The following is a 21122-nucleotide window of genomic DNA, read 5'->3' as shown; positions in this document are numbered from 1 at the left end:
TAGAGATGCCCTCTATATGGCATTTACACAACTTGTTTACACTGGCTGCTATGCTTTTTTGAGTCATGCGTTGATCGCTCTTGTCATGTATGACCTGACGATTACTCAACTTGTTTTTCTAACCCTTGCATAACAATAGGACTTGAATTTTAACACTTTCAAACTACATTGAAACAATGTAGGATGGTGGCAAACCTCCATGATCCGAGCATATGGATGATCCTTTTGGCAATGATGGCATTCATCAAAAATGAGAACCTTGATAGCTTCCATTTTCATTAATGCATGGCGCAATATATTCAGAAGTATTTGAGGTGTCATCACTAGAACCTGTGCAAAAGCAACAACAAAAAAAATGGGGAAAAAAGAGATGAACATAATCAATGAGGATGAGATCGATACATATACCTACCAGCTATGGTGCATCATTGCGAGACATGTTTACTATGGACAATAAGTGCCTTTCTAGATTAAAGACACATGACTAGCATAACTTCCTAAAGATATGTCGTATCTCTAAATCTTATTCTTGACATTTGTTAATTTGTGTGGACACTAGCATCAAAGGTGGACTATCTACAACACATCTTGCCACTTGTAATTGATGGATGCTTAATCGAGGGCATTTGAGATATCATATACCGTTTGGGGTTGCTTGCAAGGCAATGTTCCTTTAAAAAAGGATCTAGGATTCTTCTTTGCAAATGACAAGTTAGTTATCCATTGGTGTTTTATCATTTTCCAGGTGGATAATGTCAAAGGAAATAGATAATCAAGAGATTCTGTAAAAAAGAGCACACTAAAAAATGGGCAAGAATATACAAGCCTGAACTATGCAATGCAGGATAAATTTCTCCCCTACTTTTTCCCATGTGATTCACTATATTCAAAAATATACTAAAGACTGCAATCAAGGAAAGCTAGCAAACACAAACCTCAAGATTGTGCACGTCGTCTTCCCATTTTTGCAGATCCCATCTTCCACCATCATTCTGACCATTGTATTCACCCACCTTAAGATCTGAAAGTGCTCTGATCACATTTGATTGCTGAATACAAGATGAGGTAAATACATCCATGTTCCATGTGTTTACATCGTACGGTATCAAATTAATAAGTCTGTAAGTAAGAATTCAAAGTGAGAGAAGGGTGTAAAACCACCTGTTGCACAAGCATCACAGTTGGCACGAGAAATATGGCAATGTATGGCGTTGAAGACAGAAAGAGGTAGGATAGATGCTTCAGCAACATAACTGCTATGAGGGTCTTGCCACAGCCTGTCTCAAGGCAGACTATAATATTCCCTTCTTTTGCTTTGTATAGATATTCCATTTGATAGCTGCATGACAACATTAAATCTGATTGATTGGTAAAGACTCACAAACAATAAGGCTGGCACACATTTGGAAACAAAACTGCCCATAAAAGTTCTTAAAATGGGGCAGCTTCGGATCTCATTACACACGCTCCACACTCAGAGAGGAAGAGAGCTATATGTCACGTGAACATGCCTAATGTGTGCCATGCACCAGACAGAGAACGAGCAAGCCATCCTGAGATGCACATACTATGAAACTCAAAGGAGATTCCATTGCTTGTTCCCAGAGAGATTTGGTCCTCTCTACCAAGTCATTAAGTGTGAGGATCATCGATGTGTGGCCTTATACTTACACAGACATAGATACAAGCTCATGAGACATAATGGTAGATAACATGATTGTAGTCAGACAGACACTTCTCAAATCCCAACTCAGCCCAAAGCCAAAGAGGCACATGACGAGGATGAAGGCATACCACAAAGAGTCTCTTGACCAGAATGCAACTAGAGATATCACAACACAACCATAGGGCATCCTCATTGCCACGTCCAGGCCGATAGCTGCCTCTGACAACCACAAGTGACTAGAGACCTGAGAACCCCTGCGAGAATCCCAATCAGAGATCAGAGTCAGGCACACCCAGCAGCGCCACCCTTTTTCATCTCATTAGATCTCTAGAGGAGATTGACAGTCTCTAATGTATGATAGAATCCCTCATTTCGTGAAAGACACTAGTGATTCTAGGGTTTCCTTTTCTTTATGATATTTTCTAGTAGGATTTTGGAGATTCTTTATACATCCCTCAGGTCCTACAATCAACATGTGTATTAGTCCATCTCATGGACAAATTTGATCCCCTGTAGACGTTAGTTCCTCTCTCTCTCTCTCTCTCTCTCTCTCTCTCTCTCTCTCTCTCTCACATGCACACATGCTATGTCCACCAACAGTATGTGTGACGTTCAAGTAAGTGATTTTCCGGTGTACATCTTTGTTTGTTAATTTTACTAATGCAGCTGAGATTCAAAGGAAAATAATGCACCCCAAATAGGGAAAACAGACATAATTAATAATTATCTTACATTAGAAACTGCACTGACCTCCAGGTTACACTTTGGATTAACCTCCACCTTTAATTTTTGAAAAAGTAAAGAGTAGAAGAAAACATCATAAATGCTTATTGAAGATAATTTATGGTAGGCTCCCCATAGTCTGCCTACGTGTTGTCTGTGTGCACCATCCCCTCAATCTCACCTCCCTTCTCTTCATGCCAAACCCCTTCTGCTGCGCCTTCTGCCCGCTTCCCTCCTCCTGCTATGCCTTCCATTCTCTTGCCTACATACCTCCTACTGCTGCGCCTCTTCCCCCTGCCCACCTGCCTCTTGTCCACCTGTCTGCCTCCCTCCTCCTCTTGCTTCGCCTTCCTCCACCCCTCTCAGCGTACCCCCTAATTCTGTTCAAGTCAGCACATTCAGGTACAAAATATCTTATCACCTGTGTTTAAATCGGCCTTTCCACTGTAGATTAGCACTATGGCAAATCAGCCTCCATTTCTCCGGAGACAGGCTTACGACCTTACAGGCAGGTTTTGATAAAGAAGTCGAGACCACACTCATTAGAAAGATTTTCAGGTCTCATCCTTCCTGCTCTCAGGCTAGGGATTGGATCATGGCGGCACTCCCCACACAGCTTGCCTCGCACTTTACTGATGTACACTTGCTTGGAAGGAGCTTCTTCCAAGAAGATTTCGATTCGGTGCAGGCAACCTCACGGACTCTTGAGAGCATCCCATTTTCTCTTGGCCTGAGGAAAATGTTCTTCTTCCCATTCTGTTGGAACTTCAACGCGGTGCTAGAGGACCACAACTTTTGTCTAATCTTCCTCAGGTTCCCCGGACTCCCACGGATCTATTGGAAGTTTTTGGCTTCCATAGGGTCAGCCTGTTCTGGAAGTCCCCGCCCTTCCAGAGACGCATTCCAGGGCTGCAAACAGCCCTCATGGCCAATGTTGATGGGCTACCAAGAGTCATGATACTCGTCAGTGATCCCTGCCTTACAAATGATCGTGTGATTCCGCTAGGACCAAATGGCTGTTTATTCAGACGGTGGATACAGATTTCCGGTAAACCAGACCAGTGCCATGTTTGCCGACAACAGGACCACATTGCCAAACAGTCCCACAGCCACGTGTCGCACTGGGAGACACACAAACGCACCCCCCATGCGACACAGCCCATGGCCGCCTCCATCACCCGCTGCCCAGACCTCGCCTTATTTGGGTTTATAGATGGGTTATTTGACATACGCGCACCCACCCTTGATCCACCTCACGATCATGTGAGATCCCATTATAGTGGGGCAGTTGCGGATGTTGACACATCACCTTGGCAACAGGATGTATTACATGAGGATTTATTGCATGAAGATGCATTGCATGGTGATGTATAGCAAAGTGTGCAAGCAGATGAGTCAGATGTACACACCTTGTGGCATCTTGGTGATGATGTCCATGTTGACAATGTTTTAGGCTCCTCGATTGCCATCACACCTGAGAACTTTATGCCCCTTACAAGGGCACTACAGACCTATGAGAAGCGCCAAACTAGATTGGCAATAAGTTTTCTGCCTTTTTACTATGAGAGTTGTCCCATGGAATGTGCAAGGCCTTGGTGGCGTCTGCAATCGCCACCGCAAGAACCAACTTCACCGTGCAGTTACAGATGGTCCCATGGATATTCTGTTCATGCAAGAGCATAAGCTTGATACTAGCCAGTCCACTAGTTCTGGCAAGCTTTTATATGGGCGCACCTTTTGGTCTGTTGCAGATGGAACTAAAGGTGGAGTATGTATTTCAATGACAACTGCATTTATGCTTCATATGATTGGCCATGGAGTTTATCCTTGCCAGAGCACAATGGATTATGCTTATGCATGGTGGATTGAAAATTGGTGTGCTAAATGTGTATGCTCCTAACCTCAGTGGAGAAAGAATTCTTTTTTGGAATGCCATCATGGACTCTCTCTCTCTGGCAGATCATTGGATCATTGAAGGTGACCTCAACATGGTTGAGAGCAACCTGCGGATAAGATGTTGGGACATGAAGGCATCATTCACCAGCTCGAAAGGGCAACTTTCATGCTGGCCGACTGCTCCACAGGCTGCCGACAGGGTACTGGTTGCTACTTATGTTGGCCAACTGGAGCATGGCATAATCCTAATGCTGTCCACTGGCCCTAAGTGCTGTCCAGGGCTGTAATCAGCCCCTAAACAAGCTGCTAAACAATGTTGTAGCCATGGGCTGGCCTTTGGCTGTCCCATAGGCATGCAACCAAACTACACATGCTTGCTAATGCTTCTGATGCAAGACCCAAGCTATGACTAACTGCTATATGCACTTATCTAATGGTGTTCTAGTGTGTCACTGTGTACCCCAGTACAGGGTACACGTGACATTCCCTCCTACTTAGCTTGGTAGTAGGTTTAGGGCTTCCAAGTAGTCCACCAATAACTCGGGGTACTCCTAAAAGAACTTTTCATCCAGCCATACCGCTTCATGGGTTCCTGGTCCTTGAGCCTTGTATAGAACTGTTTGATTCTTCGATCGGAACCATGCTTCCGTCTATGGAGAAGTTGTTCTGGCTCTACGACTTCTGCTTCGTCGATCATATCTGATTGTTGTTCGTCTGATACATCCTGCAATGCTGGACCTACATATGGCTTCAACCAAGAAACATGAAAGACATTGTGCATAGTCCAACTTTCCGGCAACTTTAACTTTAAAAAGCCATCATTTAACTTCTAAATGACGGGAAATGGGCCGAAACTTCAGAATGAAAGCTTGGGACAACACTTGCCCACTTGCTTTAACATCTCGCCTGAATTTGTTGGCTTGCCGGATCTAAGCTTCATGAGTTTTGGCAAGGCGCTCCATAACTGACTCAATGATTTCCGAAAATGTTTCGGTAGTCTTGTTGGACTCTAGGGATGGTGAACCTATCTCGTCAAAAGACACGAGAACCAGCGACCAAATGCTGCCGCATACACCGTCCGGCCAATACTAGATGAGTGAGTATCATTCAGAATTGTCTGTCCCAACGAAAGATACTATTCCCATTTGGACTGCTGGTCATGGCAATATGATTTGAGAACATCAAAGGCCAAATGATTATATATCTCTATTTGGCCATCTGTTTGTGGATGGAATGCACTGGACAACTCCAACTTAGTCCTGAAGTTGTCCAGCAATGCTCTCCAAAAATGGGACGTGAACTTCGGATCTCTGTCTGATGTGATTATCCATGGCAAACCACCAATGGGGTACCAAAACCGAATGAACAAGCGAGCTATGTCCTCCGTTGTGGCTGCCTGCTTACATGGAGTAGTATGCAGAACTTACTGAATCTGTTCATAATAGTCATGCACTGTGTGTTTCTAGATCCAAATGATGTGGAAAGAGGACCTACGAAGTCCATACTGATGTCGTGAAAAGGTCCCTCTGGAATAGGCAAAGGCTGAAGTAACCTTGCCTGTTGGATTAGAGGATTCCTAGCTGTGGAGGCTATGGAGGTTGTGGCAAGAAGAATGCCATGGCAAGATGAAGTTGTAGGAGAGAAAGAAAGAAAGAAAGAAAGAAAGCTGTATTAACGTCTACTAGAGGCCGAACTCGACCTATGAGACAAAATCAATGTACAACTGTCAATGTCTTCTGGATGTCCAGAAAAAAAAGGACAAAATGAACATGAAATAAAGTATGAAAGTACTGAGCTAGTGGGGGGGGGTGATGGATGGAGCACTACTGCTAGAGGCTCAGTATGCAACCTATATGCGTAGGGTATACAAGAATGCAGATCTGTCTAGCTCCAACCAGTACCATAATGGGGGTGTAATATGTGATACATAGGCGATGGCGAGGCAAAAATACCTCGGAGCATGATCTCCAGGTGTGAGTGTAAGTGAGCTAGCCGCTCCTGGATATGGTGCTGATGTCGAGCCCGTATCTCTGTGATCTCCCTCTGAGAGAGAGAGAGAGAGAGAGATGATGAAAGAGAGTGAAGTACAATGATTGGACACAAAGTACTAGTTTGCTTGATGATAAAACAAGAACAATGAAGCCCCTTTTATGGGCTGAAAGTACAACCTCTTCTTTGACCTTATTAAATGAGGTGTGACATCATTGCTTACCTCAAGGAAATATTCCTAGGCTAAGAGACTGTTCCTACACTTAACTCTGATTTCCCAACAAACCACCCTTCATAGTGAAGGAGTGGTGAGACCCTTACACAAAAGAAGTTTCATTACCTACTCTGCTTTCCAGCCTCCCCTCGGTTGATTCACCACTCAACACCTCCCATGTTGTGGGAACAAAATCCCGAATAAACCTAGGCAGAGTACAACAACTAATCTTTGTCACCCACCCCCCCTTACTCCTGGCTAGGATTTATGAAATCTCAGAGTTTGGAACATACAAAATAAAGGGAAAAAATACCCATTTGGGGGACGACCCAAGCAAAGGACTCTTATTGACTCAAAAGAAAAGATTCTAGAGGGCATAATCATCATCTAGCAAGTACTCTTACGCAAGGAAAGAGACGCGCAAGATTTGTTGTAACTGTGCCAATGGAGATGTTAGCTTCTTCATCTTATTCAGGGTCTTCAAGAGTTACCAAGCTGACACGATGATGCACTTGTTCTTTTTCAAGTTTTTTGTAGCATTGAGAGGCTTTGTGCCCCATACGGCCACAATTTTATACGCTTGTTATTCTTCCAAACCAAGATAGCAAATGCCTTATAGGATCTCCAAGGATGGCTCAAAGCGGCTGATGCTCTGCATACTCTTTGTTAACACCGCCATCTTGTCTTCATCACTAGATGCACATTTTAGATTGCCAAGTTGTTGCACCAGTGAATAAAAACTGACAAGATGCTCACTAAGCTCCTGGTCTTCACGCATCTTTAAATCATAAAACTTTAATTTAAGAAAGACCTTAGAATTTGTTATTTTGTTACCAAAAGTACTTTCTAGGTTTTCCCAGTTCTCGCATGCTGTGGTGGTAAAGTCGATGTGATGCACCAACCTGCTTTGAAGATTTAAGCCAATGGCGCCAATAGCTTTTTGGTTTTTCTGCTTCCACCATAGTTGCATTCCGTACTAGTATGGAAAGATTCAATCCATACAGTACGGATCCGTACGTCGTACGGAACAGTACAACGTGGACTTTTTTTTTTTGAAGCCCGAACCCATCGGTATCGCATCGCATAGGGTTCCATACTTTTTTTTTAACAAATCCCTTCGTGTTTTGCACTGTACCTGCGTCGCGTCTAGCTTCAAGGTGCAGCCCACAACCCCTCTCTCTCTCTCTCTCTCTCTCTCTCTCTCTCTCTCTCTCCCCCACCCCCCATAGCGTACCCCCCCCCTCACTATATTCACACCATACAAGGGTTTCTGTTTACCTTCCAGTTCCAGTTTCATTTTCTAGGTGCCAGTAGTATCATCTTTATTTTTCATTTTCTGGTTTTTTATCCAGACATTGTATCAGATCCACCATGATGTAACTTTTTGGTCTCATAGGTCACTATGGCCTTTTGAAGACGTTAATATAACATTTCATTTCTCTCTCTCTCGCGTGGGCTGCAGGCAAATAGGACTGCAGGAGGTGCCTGGGTTTGCAGGTAGTTGTAGAATGCGCAGAAGGGACGGCTGGAGGTCTATTGGCAACCTGCGCAGGTGCAAACAGTAAGGTGTAGGAGGTACAGTCGGGCAGAAGAGACAGTAAGGTGCACCTGCCCACCAAACAGTAAGGTGCAGGAGGTACAGTCGGGAAGGTGCAGGAGGTACAAGTAAGGTGCACCTGCCCACCAAACAGTAAGGTGCAGGAGGTACAGTCGGGAAGGTGCAAGAGGTACAATAAGGCCCACCCTTCCTCATCCCTTACACCGCCCACCCTTCCTCATCCCTTACACCGCCCACCCTTCCTCAGGCCCCCAAGGCAGCAACTAGTAGGGGAAAACATGTCTCAACCTCTAGAGGGGGAACGGGATGGTGAGACAACCTTTCACACCCCCACGAAGGCACCAAACGCCTACCGTAGAAGACTGAGGGAAGGAATCATGTCCCTTGGCTCACAAAGGATTACGAAGATGGCCTGACGAGATGAGGCCCTTTATGAGGAGATACAGCTTCACATAAGGACACAGATGAACACCATGCGACAGGAGCTTGAAAAGGAATGGACCGAGCAAATGCATGCCCAAAGGAAAGTGATATACGAAACGCTAAAGGAAGAGATATATGTCCAATTGAAGGGAGAAATGCAAGCCCAAGTACGGGTTGAGATGGAATTAGCCCAAGCCTCGATGCACACGGAAATGAAAAAAGAGATGCAGAAATGGAAGGATGACATGCTCTGAGAGATTGGCACGATAGTTGCATCGTACCAAGGCACTTTGAAGACATGTATGGCTGACCGCGACAAAGACATCACAGAAATGCAAAACACTTTGGAATCATGTAAGGCAAAAGTGGCTGCAGGTGAGAAGGAAATGCATTCATGGGCTGAAATTGCCAGTGCCACAAAGAAACAAATTGAGGAAGTCAACCCATGGATTGAAGTAGTAAAAAAACAGAAGCAGTCAATAAAGTAGAGGTGATGAATGCTACATTGGAAGAGGAAGCCAAGAGACGGGCACGTGCCTTAAATGTACGTGTAGTTGGGTGGGAAGATATGGGAAATCCCCAAGAGGATGCCAAAGCTCTTGCAACAAAAATCGGAGCCACTGATGTACCCATTACCGGAGCATGGCAAGTAGGCAGAGATGAAACCAGGGCGAAGATATTGATCATCAGGTTTGGTGACTTGGAGAAGAAGAAGGCCTTCCTCTCCAAAAGGATGGCCCTTAAGGGGGAAAAGATTTATTTGGATGAGGACCTTACACCGGCACAGATAGCACACCGGAAGGAACACATGCCGCGTGTGCTGGAGGCAAGGAAAGAGGGGAAATGGGCGGTATACAAAGATGGCTGAGTCATCATTACGAAGAGGAGTCCCGCTTGACGGTGCGCTGCCTATGAGACCTTGCGATTCACGGTGTGGAATTGCAACGGAGCCCTTAGAACAAATGCAGGATACTTTTAGACACAGTGATATTGCTATGTATACGGAGACCCATCAGTGCACAAACAAGAGGCTTCCTGACGTACGGGGTTATAGATGGGAATCAGTTTTCCACCCTCAGCCACGCATAGTGGGAGGCACCAGAGGATCTGGAGGAGTGGCAATACTTTACAGAGAGGAGCTTCATGACAAAATACATGTGGTACATAACGATGTAGATGCGAGGTACATGTGGGTCCAAATATGCAGAGGGGGGGTCCGCGAGCTATATGTGGCGGTATGCTACTTCCCCCCTGCCCACTCCAGGTTTGCACCATTAGGAGAGTCGCCCTATATACCACTATATGATGATATCATGAGGTTTGCCAGCATGGGAGACATATTACTATTGGGAGACTTTAATGCACGTACAGGCATAGAGGAGACAGAGTTGTATGATACTCAAGAGGCTATGTACCGGATAATTAAAGCAAAGGATGTAGGGTTGCAGAGATCAGCACAGGATGAGGGGGAGATTACAGATTATGGCAAGCATTTTCTCACACTCGGGAGTGCACATGGGTTGGTCATATACAATGGCTTATCGAGATGGCAAGGATTAGATGCTCTCACACACTGGAACTCTAAAGGGGGAGCGAGCACAGTGGACTACTTGATGGGATCTCCTTCATTGATACCTGATGTGCGGGGTTTCACGATTTCCAGTAGGCCCATTGGCATAGCAACCAATCATGCATACCTGAGTTTCACACTAGTAGGTAGATCCCCGAGAGATGGGCCAGCCACTCATCTACCTAGGTACCCGAGATATCAGTTTACACGTGAGACAATTGGGGTTTATCGGGATGCAATATCTGATGGCTTATTTGCTTTAGACCCACATAGCCCTCTGGACGAGATCACGAGAGGATTGGCAAGTGTTCTACATGCATCCGCCTCATATGCGTTTCCCTACACTATGATCCCTTCCACCCACCCGGCAACACTGCCCCACATAACAGTTGATATGATGATGAGTGTCGTGAGACACGAGCACAGCTACAACGTGAGATTGCCATTGGGTCTCACACGCATAGACAGGCCAGGATGATCTTTCGGCGCCTTGTGCGGAGGAAGAAACGAGCCTATCTGGCTAAGCTAGAGGAGGAGATCTACAAACTTTTCCTGGGGAAAGACAGCAAGAGGGCATGGAAGATGTTTCAGGAGAGACAGCCTGGAACTCCGATTACTGCACCTGAGGCATGGCATACTTATGCTAGAGAGCTATATGATGCACCAGGACAGCCCCCCACCCCCCCTCCACTGGGAGCTAGACCGCCTAGCAGCACCTTTTTTACTATGCGGATGGTGCTAGATGCGATAGACAGGTTACAGAATGGAAAGGCACAAGATCATGATGGGCTAGTTGGAGAGCACTTCTCATATGCACGAGACACTTTGGCTCCACTCATCGTACATGTGTTTAATCGTGCCATTTGTGAGGGTTTCCCGACAAGCTGGACAGAGCATATCATTGTACCACTCTCTAAGAGTGGGGACCCCATGGTACCAGGCAACTACAGGACGATCATGATTGGTCATTACTTGGCCAAATTATATGGCTCTATAGTGGAGTCGGAGCTAAGCCGATGGGCAGAGAGACATGGTCATCAAGCACATGGACAGGCTAGCTTCATTAGAGGATTTACTACCTTAGATCACATACTAACACTTCGGGCACTTATTGAAGAGGGCAGGGCACAGAAGAGAAGGATATACTGCTGCTTTGTGGACTTTCGCAAAGCCTTCAATACCGTACCACGAGCCAGGCTTATGCACAGATTGCATGACATTGAGGTACCCGAGGATATGCAGTGGGGGATATATGCTTTGTATGAGTCTGTGACAAGCAGAGTCCGAGCTCCAGGCGGACTATCTGATAGGGTGACCAGCACGATAGGGGTGAAGCAGGGATGCCCGCTATCGCCCACCCTCTTTGGACTATACATTGATGCGGTCTCTGATTATGTAGACAGATTGGGAGGCCCAGGGGCATGCCTGGCAGGGGTGTTGATACCCATCTTGTTATATGCTGATGATATTGTTCTAATCTCAGACTCTCCGGCAGGATTACAGAGACACCTGGATGCATGACAGGCTTTCTGTGCGGATAGAGATCTGACAGTGAACCTTGGGAAAACCAAGCTTATGGTGTTTAACACCACACAAGCATGGGTGACGAGATCAGAGCCTCAGTTCACTTTCCGAGGGGAGCCGGTAGAGTACGTCAGGTCATATGTCTACTTGGGAGTTACTTTCACAGGACCGCAGTTCTCCCTGAAGGAGGCAGTAGCACCTAGATTAGCTGGAGGGCATGCAGCCTTGGGGGCACTTCAGAGGCAGTGTGCACACATACAGTTTCAAGAGCCACGCACCAAATTGTGGCTATTTGATACGCTTGTCACACACCGACCCTCCTGTAAGGAGCTCCAATTTGGGGGCCGAGTATACATCACAGATCTCAAAGAGGGACAGATGAGGGATGGAGGCAAATGGAGAGACAACTGATTATGATGATTGCCCGCATGATTCGGAGCAAATCATCAGTACCACACGAGATTGTTCGGGCTGAGCTGGGTGCCCCACCAGTAGTAACCGAGGCCTTATTCCAGGCAGTTACCTTTTTAGAGCGGCTATGGGAGCTCCCTCAGCAGAGGTACTCCCGATTGGCATTGACCTCATCCATACAGTTGGCAGAGGATGGAGATACTCATTGTTGGTACGCTCAGATGAGATCATGGTTTGACCTACATGGTTTGCGGATAGAGACACTACCACCCTTTCAGTACAATCTGGATTGTCCATTTTTGGATCTCACCCACTCAGAGCAAAACCGCATGATCAGGATGGATATCATCAGAGTGGACACAGAGAGGACATGGACTAGCCCCCTTGAGCCCTTGGGCACGAAAATGGCTCATTACAAGAGCCATTTTCTACACCTCTCACCGGATGATTTTATCACCCGCCCGGCGTACATGGATGTACACCTATCACATGGGATACGTTGTGCCATTGGACAGATCCGGACCTCATCACACCAGCTACGGATTGAGACAGGGCGATATGTGCATCAGATCGTGGATGACCGCATTTGTCAGCTATGCTACCAGGAGGTAGAGACAGAGGAACACTACATTTGCCGATGTACAGTCTATTATGAGATCCAAGGGAGATATCACTGCCTCTTCCGAGAGGGTTTTGGGCCGTTACGCAGGATCATGGAGTTTGAGGATCAGAGATGCCTTGGATTGTTTCTACTTGAGCTCAGGAGACACAGAGAGACCCTCTTGGCAGACAAGAGGCCGAGCCATGATGTACCTAGACAGAGGACCCTCACAGATTTCTTCGGCACCAACACCAACAACCCAACCCACACACCTCCTGATACCTCCTCCATTGGGCCATCAGGGCACCGACCACGCTCCCAGGGAGTCACCACTGATAAGAGCAGTTATCTTATGCCGTGCTCGTCGACCACGCCCACCAGGATCCCAACCACGGCATCCTCACCATCACCAGATCAAAGCCATTTTGCTCAGCATCGGAGGCGCCTACCTCGCTTCTACAACCTCTCCATTCTAGACAGCCCCATGGCAGAGATACTTGATCTAAGGAGAGGGCAACACTTCAACTGATCAGCATACATGGATCTACCTGATATACATTTTTTAGTATTTTCCAGTATTTTCTACTCAGTATCATCTCGGAGTCTTATAGTTATGTTCTTATAACTGTAGGACAATCAGTTTATTAAACTTTTTAGTCTCATTTAGTTGTTCTCTTTGATGAGACACCAACTTCAGATGTACTCTCAGTTTTGGTCTCATAGGCGACTATGGCCTCTTAGAGACGTTAATATATCATTTCATTTCATTTCTCTTATATGTTCTCTCTCTCTCTCTCTCTCTCTCTCTCTCTCCCCGTCACCTGCTCTTCGCTGTTCCGCCTGCGCCCCCTGCTCTCGGCCTGCGCCCCCTGCTCTCTCTCTCTCTCTCTCCCCGTCACCTGCTCTTCGCTGTTCCGCCTGCGCCCCCTGCTCTCGGCCTGCGCCCCCTGCTCTCTCTCTCTCTCTCTCTCCCCGTCACCTGCTGCTGCCCCTGCCCTCCTGCCCCCCCCGCTCTCTCTCTCCCTCTCTCTCTCCCCGTCACTTCCTCTCTCTCTCTTCCCGCCACAGACCCAGCCCCCCCCCTCTCCGCTCTCTCTCTCTCTCTCTCTCTCCCCGTCACTTCCTCTCTCTCTCTCTCTCTCCCGTCGCCGCTGCAGCAGGGCCTGCCCCTCTCGTCGCCGCTGTAGTAGCAGCCCCCTCCTCTGCTCCTCTGCTCGCCCTTACCCTCTCTTGAGTAGGGTTTAAATTCAGTACCCCCCTGAGGGGGAGGGGGGGGGCTCCCTGTGGGCTATTTTCAGCACCCCCGTGATACAACATGGCCCCTAAACTGAAGTCATTTGCAACCATGGCCTCGAACCCACCCCCCCTTCCACCCCTTATCAAACCTCAATCCCCATGGGAGATCTTCATCATGGGAGAACTGAAGAAATTGCAGCAGGAGGTCTCCACCCTCAAAACTGAGCTGACACACAAGGAAACAAAGATTGCCAGTCAAGAAACAAGGATTGCTGGCCTCGAAGCTCAATTGCAGGACATCAAGAACAAGCAGGAGATTCAGGAAGCAGCCCAAGAAGCAACCCAAAAAATACAGGAAACACAACAAGAAAGCACAAAACCTCAGGTAAAATCAGAGAACTTTGTCAGTGAAGTACTGTCAGTCCTGAAAGAAAATGAAAGGGTCAAAAGCCTGGAAACTTTTGTTCGAATTGGGGGCTTGCCAGAAGATTGGTCAGTAGGTACCAACACAGATGAACAGCTAGAGGGATACATCTTGGATGTAGATATCATAAAGGAACGACTCACTAAAGTGGTACCTTTTATAGACCTTGGTGACCCAACTGACATTCAAATTAAAGGGAAACAGGCTAGGGTTCGATACTATGATATGATTGATAAGATCAAGGTAATGAAGCAGACTAAATCATTGCAAGGTACCTCGGTGTGGATTTCTGATGAGTTGACCCCACTACAACTAAAGAATAGAGCGGGGGAACTGGCCAAAGTCAGAGAAGCAAGGAAACAAGGGAAGTGGGCGGTCTATAGAGGAGGAAAAGCTATCATCAAAGATTTTAAAGGTCCACCCTCCTTTTGAAGGACATGAACTTGATACTTATACATATCTAATCACATTAAGCACATGGTGATTTTACCATTGTAACATGTAACTCTCATGAGTCATGAGAGCTTTGAAGTTAGTTTCTTTTTGATCCCACATGCACTTTTCTTTAACCGATACCCCGAAGTGGATTGTAACCAAAGATGTATTCTGATCTGTCCTATAGGTCAGCTTTGGCCTCGACAGGACGTTAATATATCTTTCTTTCTTTCTTCTTTCTCTCTCTCTCTCACATATTACATATTACACCCCCATTATGGTACTGGTTGGAGCTAGACAGATCTGCATTGCATTCTTGTATACCCTACGCATATAGGTTGCATACTGAGCCTCTAGCAGTAGTGCTCCATCCATCACACCCCCCCCCCCACTAGCTCAGTACTTTCATACTTTATTTCATGTTCATTTTGTTCCTTTTTTTTTTCTGGACATCCAGAGGACATTGACAGTTGTACATTGATTTGTCTCATAGGTCGAGTTCGGCCTCTAGTAGACGTTAATACAGCTCTCTCTCTCTCTCTCTCTCTCTCTCTCTCTCTCTCTCTCTCTCTCTCTCTCTCTCTCTCTCTCTACTTACTACTTAGTACTTAGAAGTTAGTACTCTCTAGACTCTCTCTCAAGAATGATCATTCATGACAGACTCATTTTCAGCCTATTTTCAGCCCCTTACTTAGTACTTAGTACTCTCTAGACACTCTCTCTCATGAATGATCATTTTCAAGAATGCCCTCTATTTTCAATCATTCCCTAAACCCTCTATTTTCAAAAATTACCTCAAACCTCTATTAATTTTGTATTTTTTCCAATCATTCCCTCGTGGTGCACATGCCACAGGGAGAGCCGCCAGAGCGATCAGTAGAGGTGGTCCAGAGCACCAAATGCACACTCTTCCAGAAGAGATACCTAGGACCTCTACCATTGTTGAGGAGATACCAGGTGATGTGGGGGAGCGGGAGCCACTATATGATTCTGATGGGAATCTCCTCACAGATGGAGACTACTCATCCTCCTCATCTTCAGGCTTGGATGATGATGAGTGAGAGCCGGCCATATGGCTATTGGCATTTGTACTTTGTAGTATGTACTAGGATTTCAGCTTCAGCAGGACAGTCCTTCATGTTGTATGCAGTGCAGCTCATTTGACATTTATATAGCATATGCCATACATGTTTGCATTTCAATTGTTTTTTGTGCATCTTTGTGTACTAGTGTTGCTAAATTATGAATGATTTATAATGTGTTTTTTTTTATATACACATTTTAATAATAAAAAAAGTGAACGTACTTAAAGTACTCATCCCGATGCGTAGTTTGCGTACTTGTATGCATAGCGTACCATACCGCACCGTACCTAAAGTACTCAACCACTATGGCTTCCACAATCTGTATTCAATAGCCGGAGACTACCGCCCATAAATCATCCTTCATGAGGAGGAGCTGCACTTTTGTTTGCCAGGTCAAAAAGTCGTCGGTGCCATCGAAGCGTTCCGTGAACGGGAGGAGACCTGATGTGTACAAGATGCCATGATGAGCACTTAAGAGAATGTGACCAAAATCGGGCGCAACACGTCCGAATCCGCCGCTGCAACCTCCGTCTATGCTGGGATGCCCTCCTCCGTACTCGTGGGCGTCTGGACCACCCAAGCTCAATCGCACGATCAATCAGTGTACCTCTGGTGTGGGCTGTATCCATGTCCTGCTGCTGCTGTGGTCCATCTGGCGCAGTGATGGCTGGACTAAAGAAGTCTGTAATGTGCCTCTGAGTCTGGCTCTCTGTGCGCCTAAGCAGGCTATCTCTTTGTCTCCGCAGCTCAAGCAAGAACAATCCCAATGTCACATGCACTCTGCACTCAATGCATGGTGACAAGATGGCTCATCATCAGAAGTGCAGCAGTTGTACAGTTTTAGAACCCAATAGGATGATATTTGTCATACGCCGTGACCCCATTGTACATCCTCAGTCCAGGATAAGTCAGGCATGAGCTACGTAGGTCATTCCTCAGCCTTAGTGGGTCAGTCAGTCAGTCAAGTCCCTTAACCCACTTGGAGAGTATCATTCATGCATGTAGAGTCAGTAGAAGCCTTAGGGTTTGCATCAGAAAGCACTCTGCATCCTGCATAATATGCATTCATATGCCTGTGCATCATTTAGAACATCCCCGAAGCCTTAGGGAATTTACTGGGATTTATCTGGTATTTTTTCCATATTTATTAGTATTTATTTAGCATTATTTGCATTATTGGGCATTTATAAATATAAAACTTTATTAAATGACCAACCTCCAGTTAGTATAAATAGGCTTGCCTAGAGCCTATTCTCTCATTCAGTCTTCATTGTGCTAAGAGCTCTCCTCCTCAGCCCTAGGAGCATTCTTGCCTTCAGCCCTAGACTAATCCAGCCCTAGAGCCCATAAGCTTGCTTCTCCAGCCCCTTGAGAAACCATAGCTTCAGTCAGGGCTGCCTTCAGCATCATTCAGCCCTGATTCAGCATCAGTTCAGGCCCAGATTCAGCATCCAAATCAGCTCAGTTCAACGCCAGCAAACAGTACAGCTTCTCTGCGTTTTTGCCCAGCCGTACAGCAGTCCTGCGTTTCTGTTCCAGCCGTACAGCAACAGCCTGCAGCCTCTGTTTCCTCATGCGTTTCAGTCCACAGCATCTCTACAGGCTAGCGTTTATGTCCACAGCAGTTTCCAGCCCTGGAGATTCAGTCTACAGCAATTTCCAGCCCTGAATCTGCTGTTTGCATCAGTGTCCAGCCTTCTATGCATCATCCACACATGCAGCAGTCATCTGGTGAAGGTAACACAGCATTCATAAGTGTTTTCAGCATTCTAACATAGTGTAGAACAGTCCACCTTCTTCTTCTCTCAGCCTCAGGTGTGCAGCCCTTCCTCATGCCCTTGGGAAGAGTGCATAGGCTCGAGATCAAGTCATCGAGGTGTTTCTACAGCAGTGTACAGATCAGCCACTCTCCGATCCTCCGAGATCTTGCGTTTGGCTTATCTACAGTCCACAGTCATTCTCTCTAAAGAAATAAAGCAAATACTATCTCGTTATAGGGATAGGGGGCCCTTCAGTGGGTAATTCGGGACCCAATCTGGTGTATAGTTCTCATATCTCTCTCTCTCATCTCTTTAAAAGTTTGAAGTATTAAAGTGGATCACGAAACTCAGGATACAGAAGACGGTGTGAGCATTTGTGTGACAGGATCTTCCAATACAAAGACTTCCGCTGCATATCACATTGGTATCAGATTCAGATTGTCCACACACCGTATCCTAGCGTGGGGGCATCCTTGGATGGTTAGATTGCGTTCCGGCACGACCACCGACTTCAGCATCATGTCTACAGGAGAGAGTACTCATCAGCCGGAAGACGTCTCCCCCGAAGGAGACCTTGTTCTTCCGCCTACAGCAGACACCATAGCTCTTCTTAGAGCTTAGAACCAGCTACTCATGGAGCACCTCCAACTCTTGGAGGCAGCAGCAGCACGTCCTTCTACACCTCCAGCAGCACCCGACTACATCTCCCTCTTCTTTCAGATGGAACAACAAAGGAGAGAGGACGAGGCCCGAAGGAGAAGAGAAAAAGAAGAAAGACGGGACTATGAGGAAGCCCAACGCAGGATCGACGAAGACCGGCGTCAGGCTGAACTCGCCGCTCGGAAACACTAACGTGAGCTTGATCGAGAACGTCTGTTACTCGAACACCAACGGGAAAAGGAGGCCATACACTTGAGGTATCAGCAGCTCTCCTCAGTCTTCCCAGTCATAGGTGTCACCAGCCAACAGCCCGCAGCAGCATCAACCACCATCATTTGCAGTCAACCAAATTTCAGTAAGTATGATGGTAAGTGTGATCATTCTTCAGTTAATCAATTTATTCATCAGTTTAATGCTCATTTTCCTTTAGCTAAGATCACAGACCCACAAGACAAAGTCCACTTAGCGGCTCCCCATCTCACTGGTGAGGCAGTTACTTGGTGGCAGCATTGGTCTAGTATTCATACTGACCAGGCCACAGGTGTCACAGCCTTGGACTGGGACATCTTTGTCCATGACCTGAGACCAGATTTCTCCCGCCCCAGTACATGACCGGTCTGAAAGACGAGTTCTATGGACTCAGACAGAACGGATCCCCAGTGCTTCAGTTTTCCGGTAAGGTTATTACTTTAGCACAGCAGTTAGGGTTATCTGAGCAGGCCAAGATGGAGCAATTCATTCGTGGATTGGACTCCAACATTCGGTTCACAGTTCGTAACTTTGAACCAAGTACATATGACCGGGCTCTGACTCTCGCTCAGAATGAAGAAATGAAGCTCAACGGGGACAAGCCCAAGCAGACATTTCAGTCCAGTACCAAACCCCAGCAGCAGCAATCAGCTGCACAGACAGGGAAAGGTAACGCATCTTCTAAAGATGCTAAGAAGGACAACAGTAATAGCTCCAGTTCAGGGGGTAAGAAGGATAAAGAACCTAAGAAAACCCCTGATGAAAAGGCTAAAGCAGGCATTACTGGAGGTTATCTTCCTCCAGAGGAGCAAAGGAAATACCAGTCAGAAAATAGATGTTTTTTCTGTCATATTATAGGGCATGGTAAGAAGGATTGCCACAAATGGCAAGCGGCACAAGCGGCCAAAGCTCCTTCTGCCACAGTTGCCACAGCCTCCCCAGCTCCTCCAGCCCCGCCTACTACCTCAAATGCAGTTCAACTTTTACCTTCCATGCATCCTATGCCATCCGTGGTATTTGATGCTAAGCAGGAGGGTGAGAGCGATGCTGCTCAGAAGAGCCTCATCCGAGCTTATGGCTCTGCCCAGGGCCGACAGTTTGTAGTCCTTTTCGATATGGGCAGTTCTGAAGACACCATCTCTCCCCAGTTGGCTAATAAATTGAACTGCACTTTAGTCCCATATCATCTGGATGTGGACGGGTTTACACCTGGTCTTCGCACCCACATTTCCCAGAAGGCACAGCAGTTTGCCTTTGAAGTTCAGAAGGCCTCATTTCAACGAGATTTCATCGTCTCCCCTCTCTTAGGGTGTGACATGATCTTAGGAATTCAGTGGTTCCGTCAGTATGAGCCTATTCCCAATCGGGGGCAGGACACTTTTACTATTTGTAAAGGTTTTCCTGAGCCTGTCATGATTCGGGGGGATAGAAGCATTCTTGGCATCCCATTGATTTCACATCTCCAGGCCAGACGAGCTATCCGCAAGGGAGCAGAAGGAGCACTCCTTTATGTTCGTGCTCAAACAGCCCCTCCCTCATTAGTAGCATCCATTACATCTTCAGTCCCTCAGTTAGCAGACCTCCTATCCAGACACCAGGACATTATGCCTAGGGACGATCTCCCGCCCAGTCTCCCACCCTCTCGCCTTGAGGACCATCACATTGATTTGGTCCCTGGATCAGATCCTCCTAGCAAGTTTCCCTATCGTCTTTCCAAGACTTTAGAGGGCGAGTTGGAAAAGCAGTTATCTGAGCTTCTCCGAGCCGGATTCATTCGGCCTTCTTCCTCCCCATTTGCTGCACCTATCCTATTTGTCCAAAAGAAGGACAAGTCTGCACGCCTTTGTGTTACAGGGCATTAAACAAACTCACTATCAAGAATAAGTTTCCTATGCCCAGGATAGAGTACATTTTGGAGCGTTTAGACGGTGCTAAGTTTTTCACTAAGATCGACCTCAAGAGTGGTTACCATCAGGTCCGCATTTTTGAAGCTGACATTCCAAAAACAGCTTTCAGGACAGAGCGTGGTCACTACGAGTTCGTAGTCATGCCTTTTGGGCTTACAAATGCACCAGCAACGTTCAATAAGATGATGTCTAGGATTTTCGCAGTCCACATTGGGAAGTGTGTCTTCATATTCCTTGATGACATACTAGTCTTCTCAGCCACTGCGGAGCAGCATGAGAAAGATGTGGAGAAAGTCTTGCAACTTTTGCGAGATAATCAGCTCTACATAAACGCCAAAAAGTCTATCTTTGGTGTTAAGGAAGTTCAGTATTTGGGCTACATCATCGGTTCCGATGGGATTAGACTGGACCCATCAAAGGTTCAGGAGATCTTAGATTGGGACATTCCTAAGACCGCCCAAGAAATCCGTTCATTCGTAGGTCTTTGTCAGGCCTATAGTACCCATGTCCATCAGTTTTCCAACCTTGCAGCACCTCTTACCGACCTGCTCAAGGGGGTGAAGACTCGCAAGCAGAAAGTCTCAGTTACAGGTAAGGCACTTGATGCATTCCGTGCACTCCAGAAAGCTGCCTCAGAAGCACCTGTATTAAAGTTAGCATCATGGGACGAACCTTTCGAGGTCATCACCGATGCCAGCAATGTAGCCATAGGTGCAGTCCTCCAGCAGGACAATAGACCTGTGGCATATTACAGTAGAAAGTTGAATGTTGCCGAAAAGAATTATTCGGTA

The 21122-nt window shown here is 46.5% G+C and overlaps 1 protein-coding gene across 2 annotated transcripts in view; it reads right to left on the bottom strand.

Annotated features, from left to right (window-relative positions):
- LOC147633617 (endoribonuclease Dicer homolog 4-like) overlaps window positions 1-21122 on the bottom strand; it is a 156892-nt gene that overhangs the window by 118130 nt on the left and 17640 nt on the right. Inside the window, exons 2-5 of one of the 2 annotated variants that reach the window (XM_086806748.1) lie at window positions 1795-1920; window positions 1162-1339; window positions 936-1049; window positions 196-330 (exon numbers count right to left, since the gene is read on the bottom strand). In XM_086806748.1, the coding sequence (XP_086662874.1) occupies window positions 196-330; window positions 936-1049; window positions 1162-1339; window positions 1795-1920 (553 nt within the window). The remainder of the gene's footprint in view (window positions 1-195; window positions 331-935; window positions 1050-1161; window positions 1340-1794; window positions 1921-21122) is intronic. The other variant, XM_086806749.1, reaches the window with a different exon arrangement.

Source organism: Cibotium barometz, chromosome 12 (assembly GCF_041138505.1).
Source record: "Cibotium barometz isolate CiBa-2024 chromosome 12, ASM4113850v1, whole genome shotgun sequence".
Lineage (NCBI taxonomy): Eukaryota > Viridiplantae > Streptophyta > Polypodiopsida > Cyatheales > Cibotiaceae > Cibotium > Cibotium barometz.
Note: the sequence above shows the minus strand (reverse complement) of the source record. Positions and strands in the feature narration are given on the sequence as shown.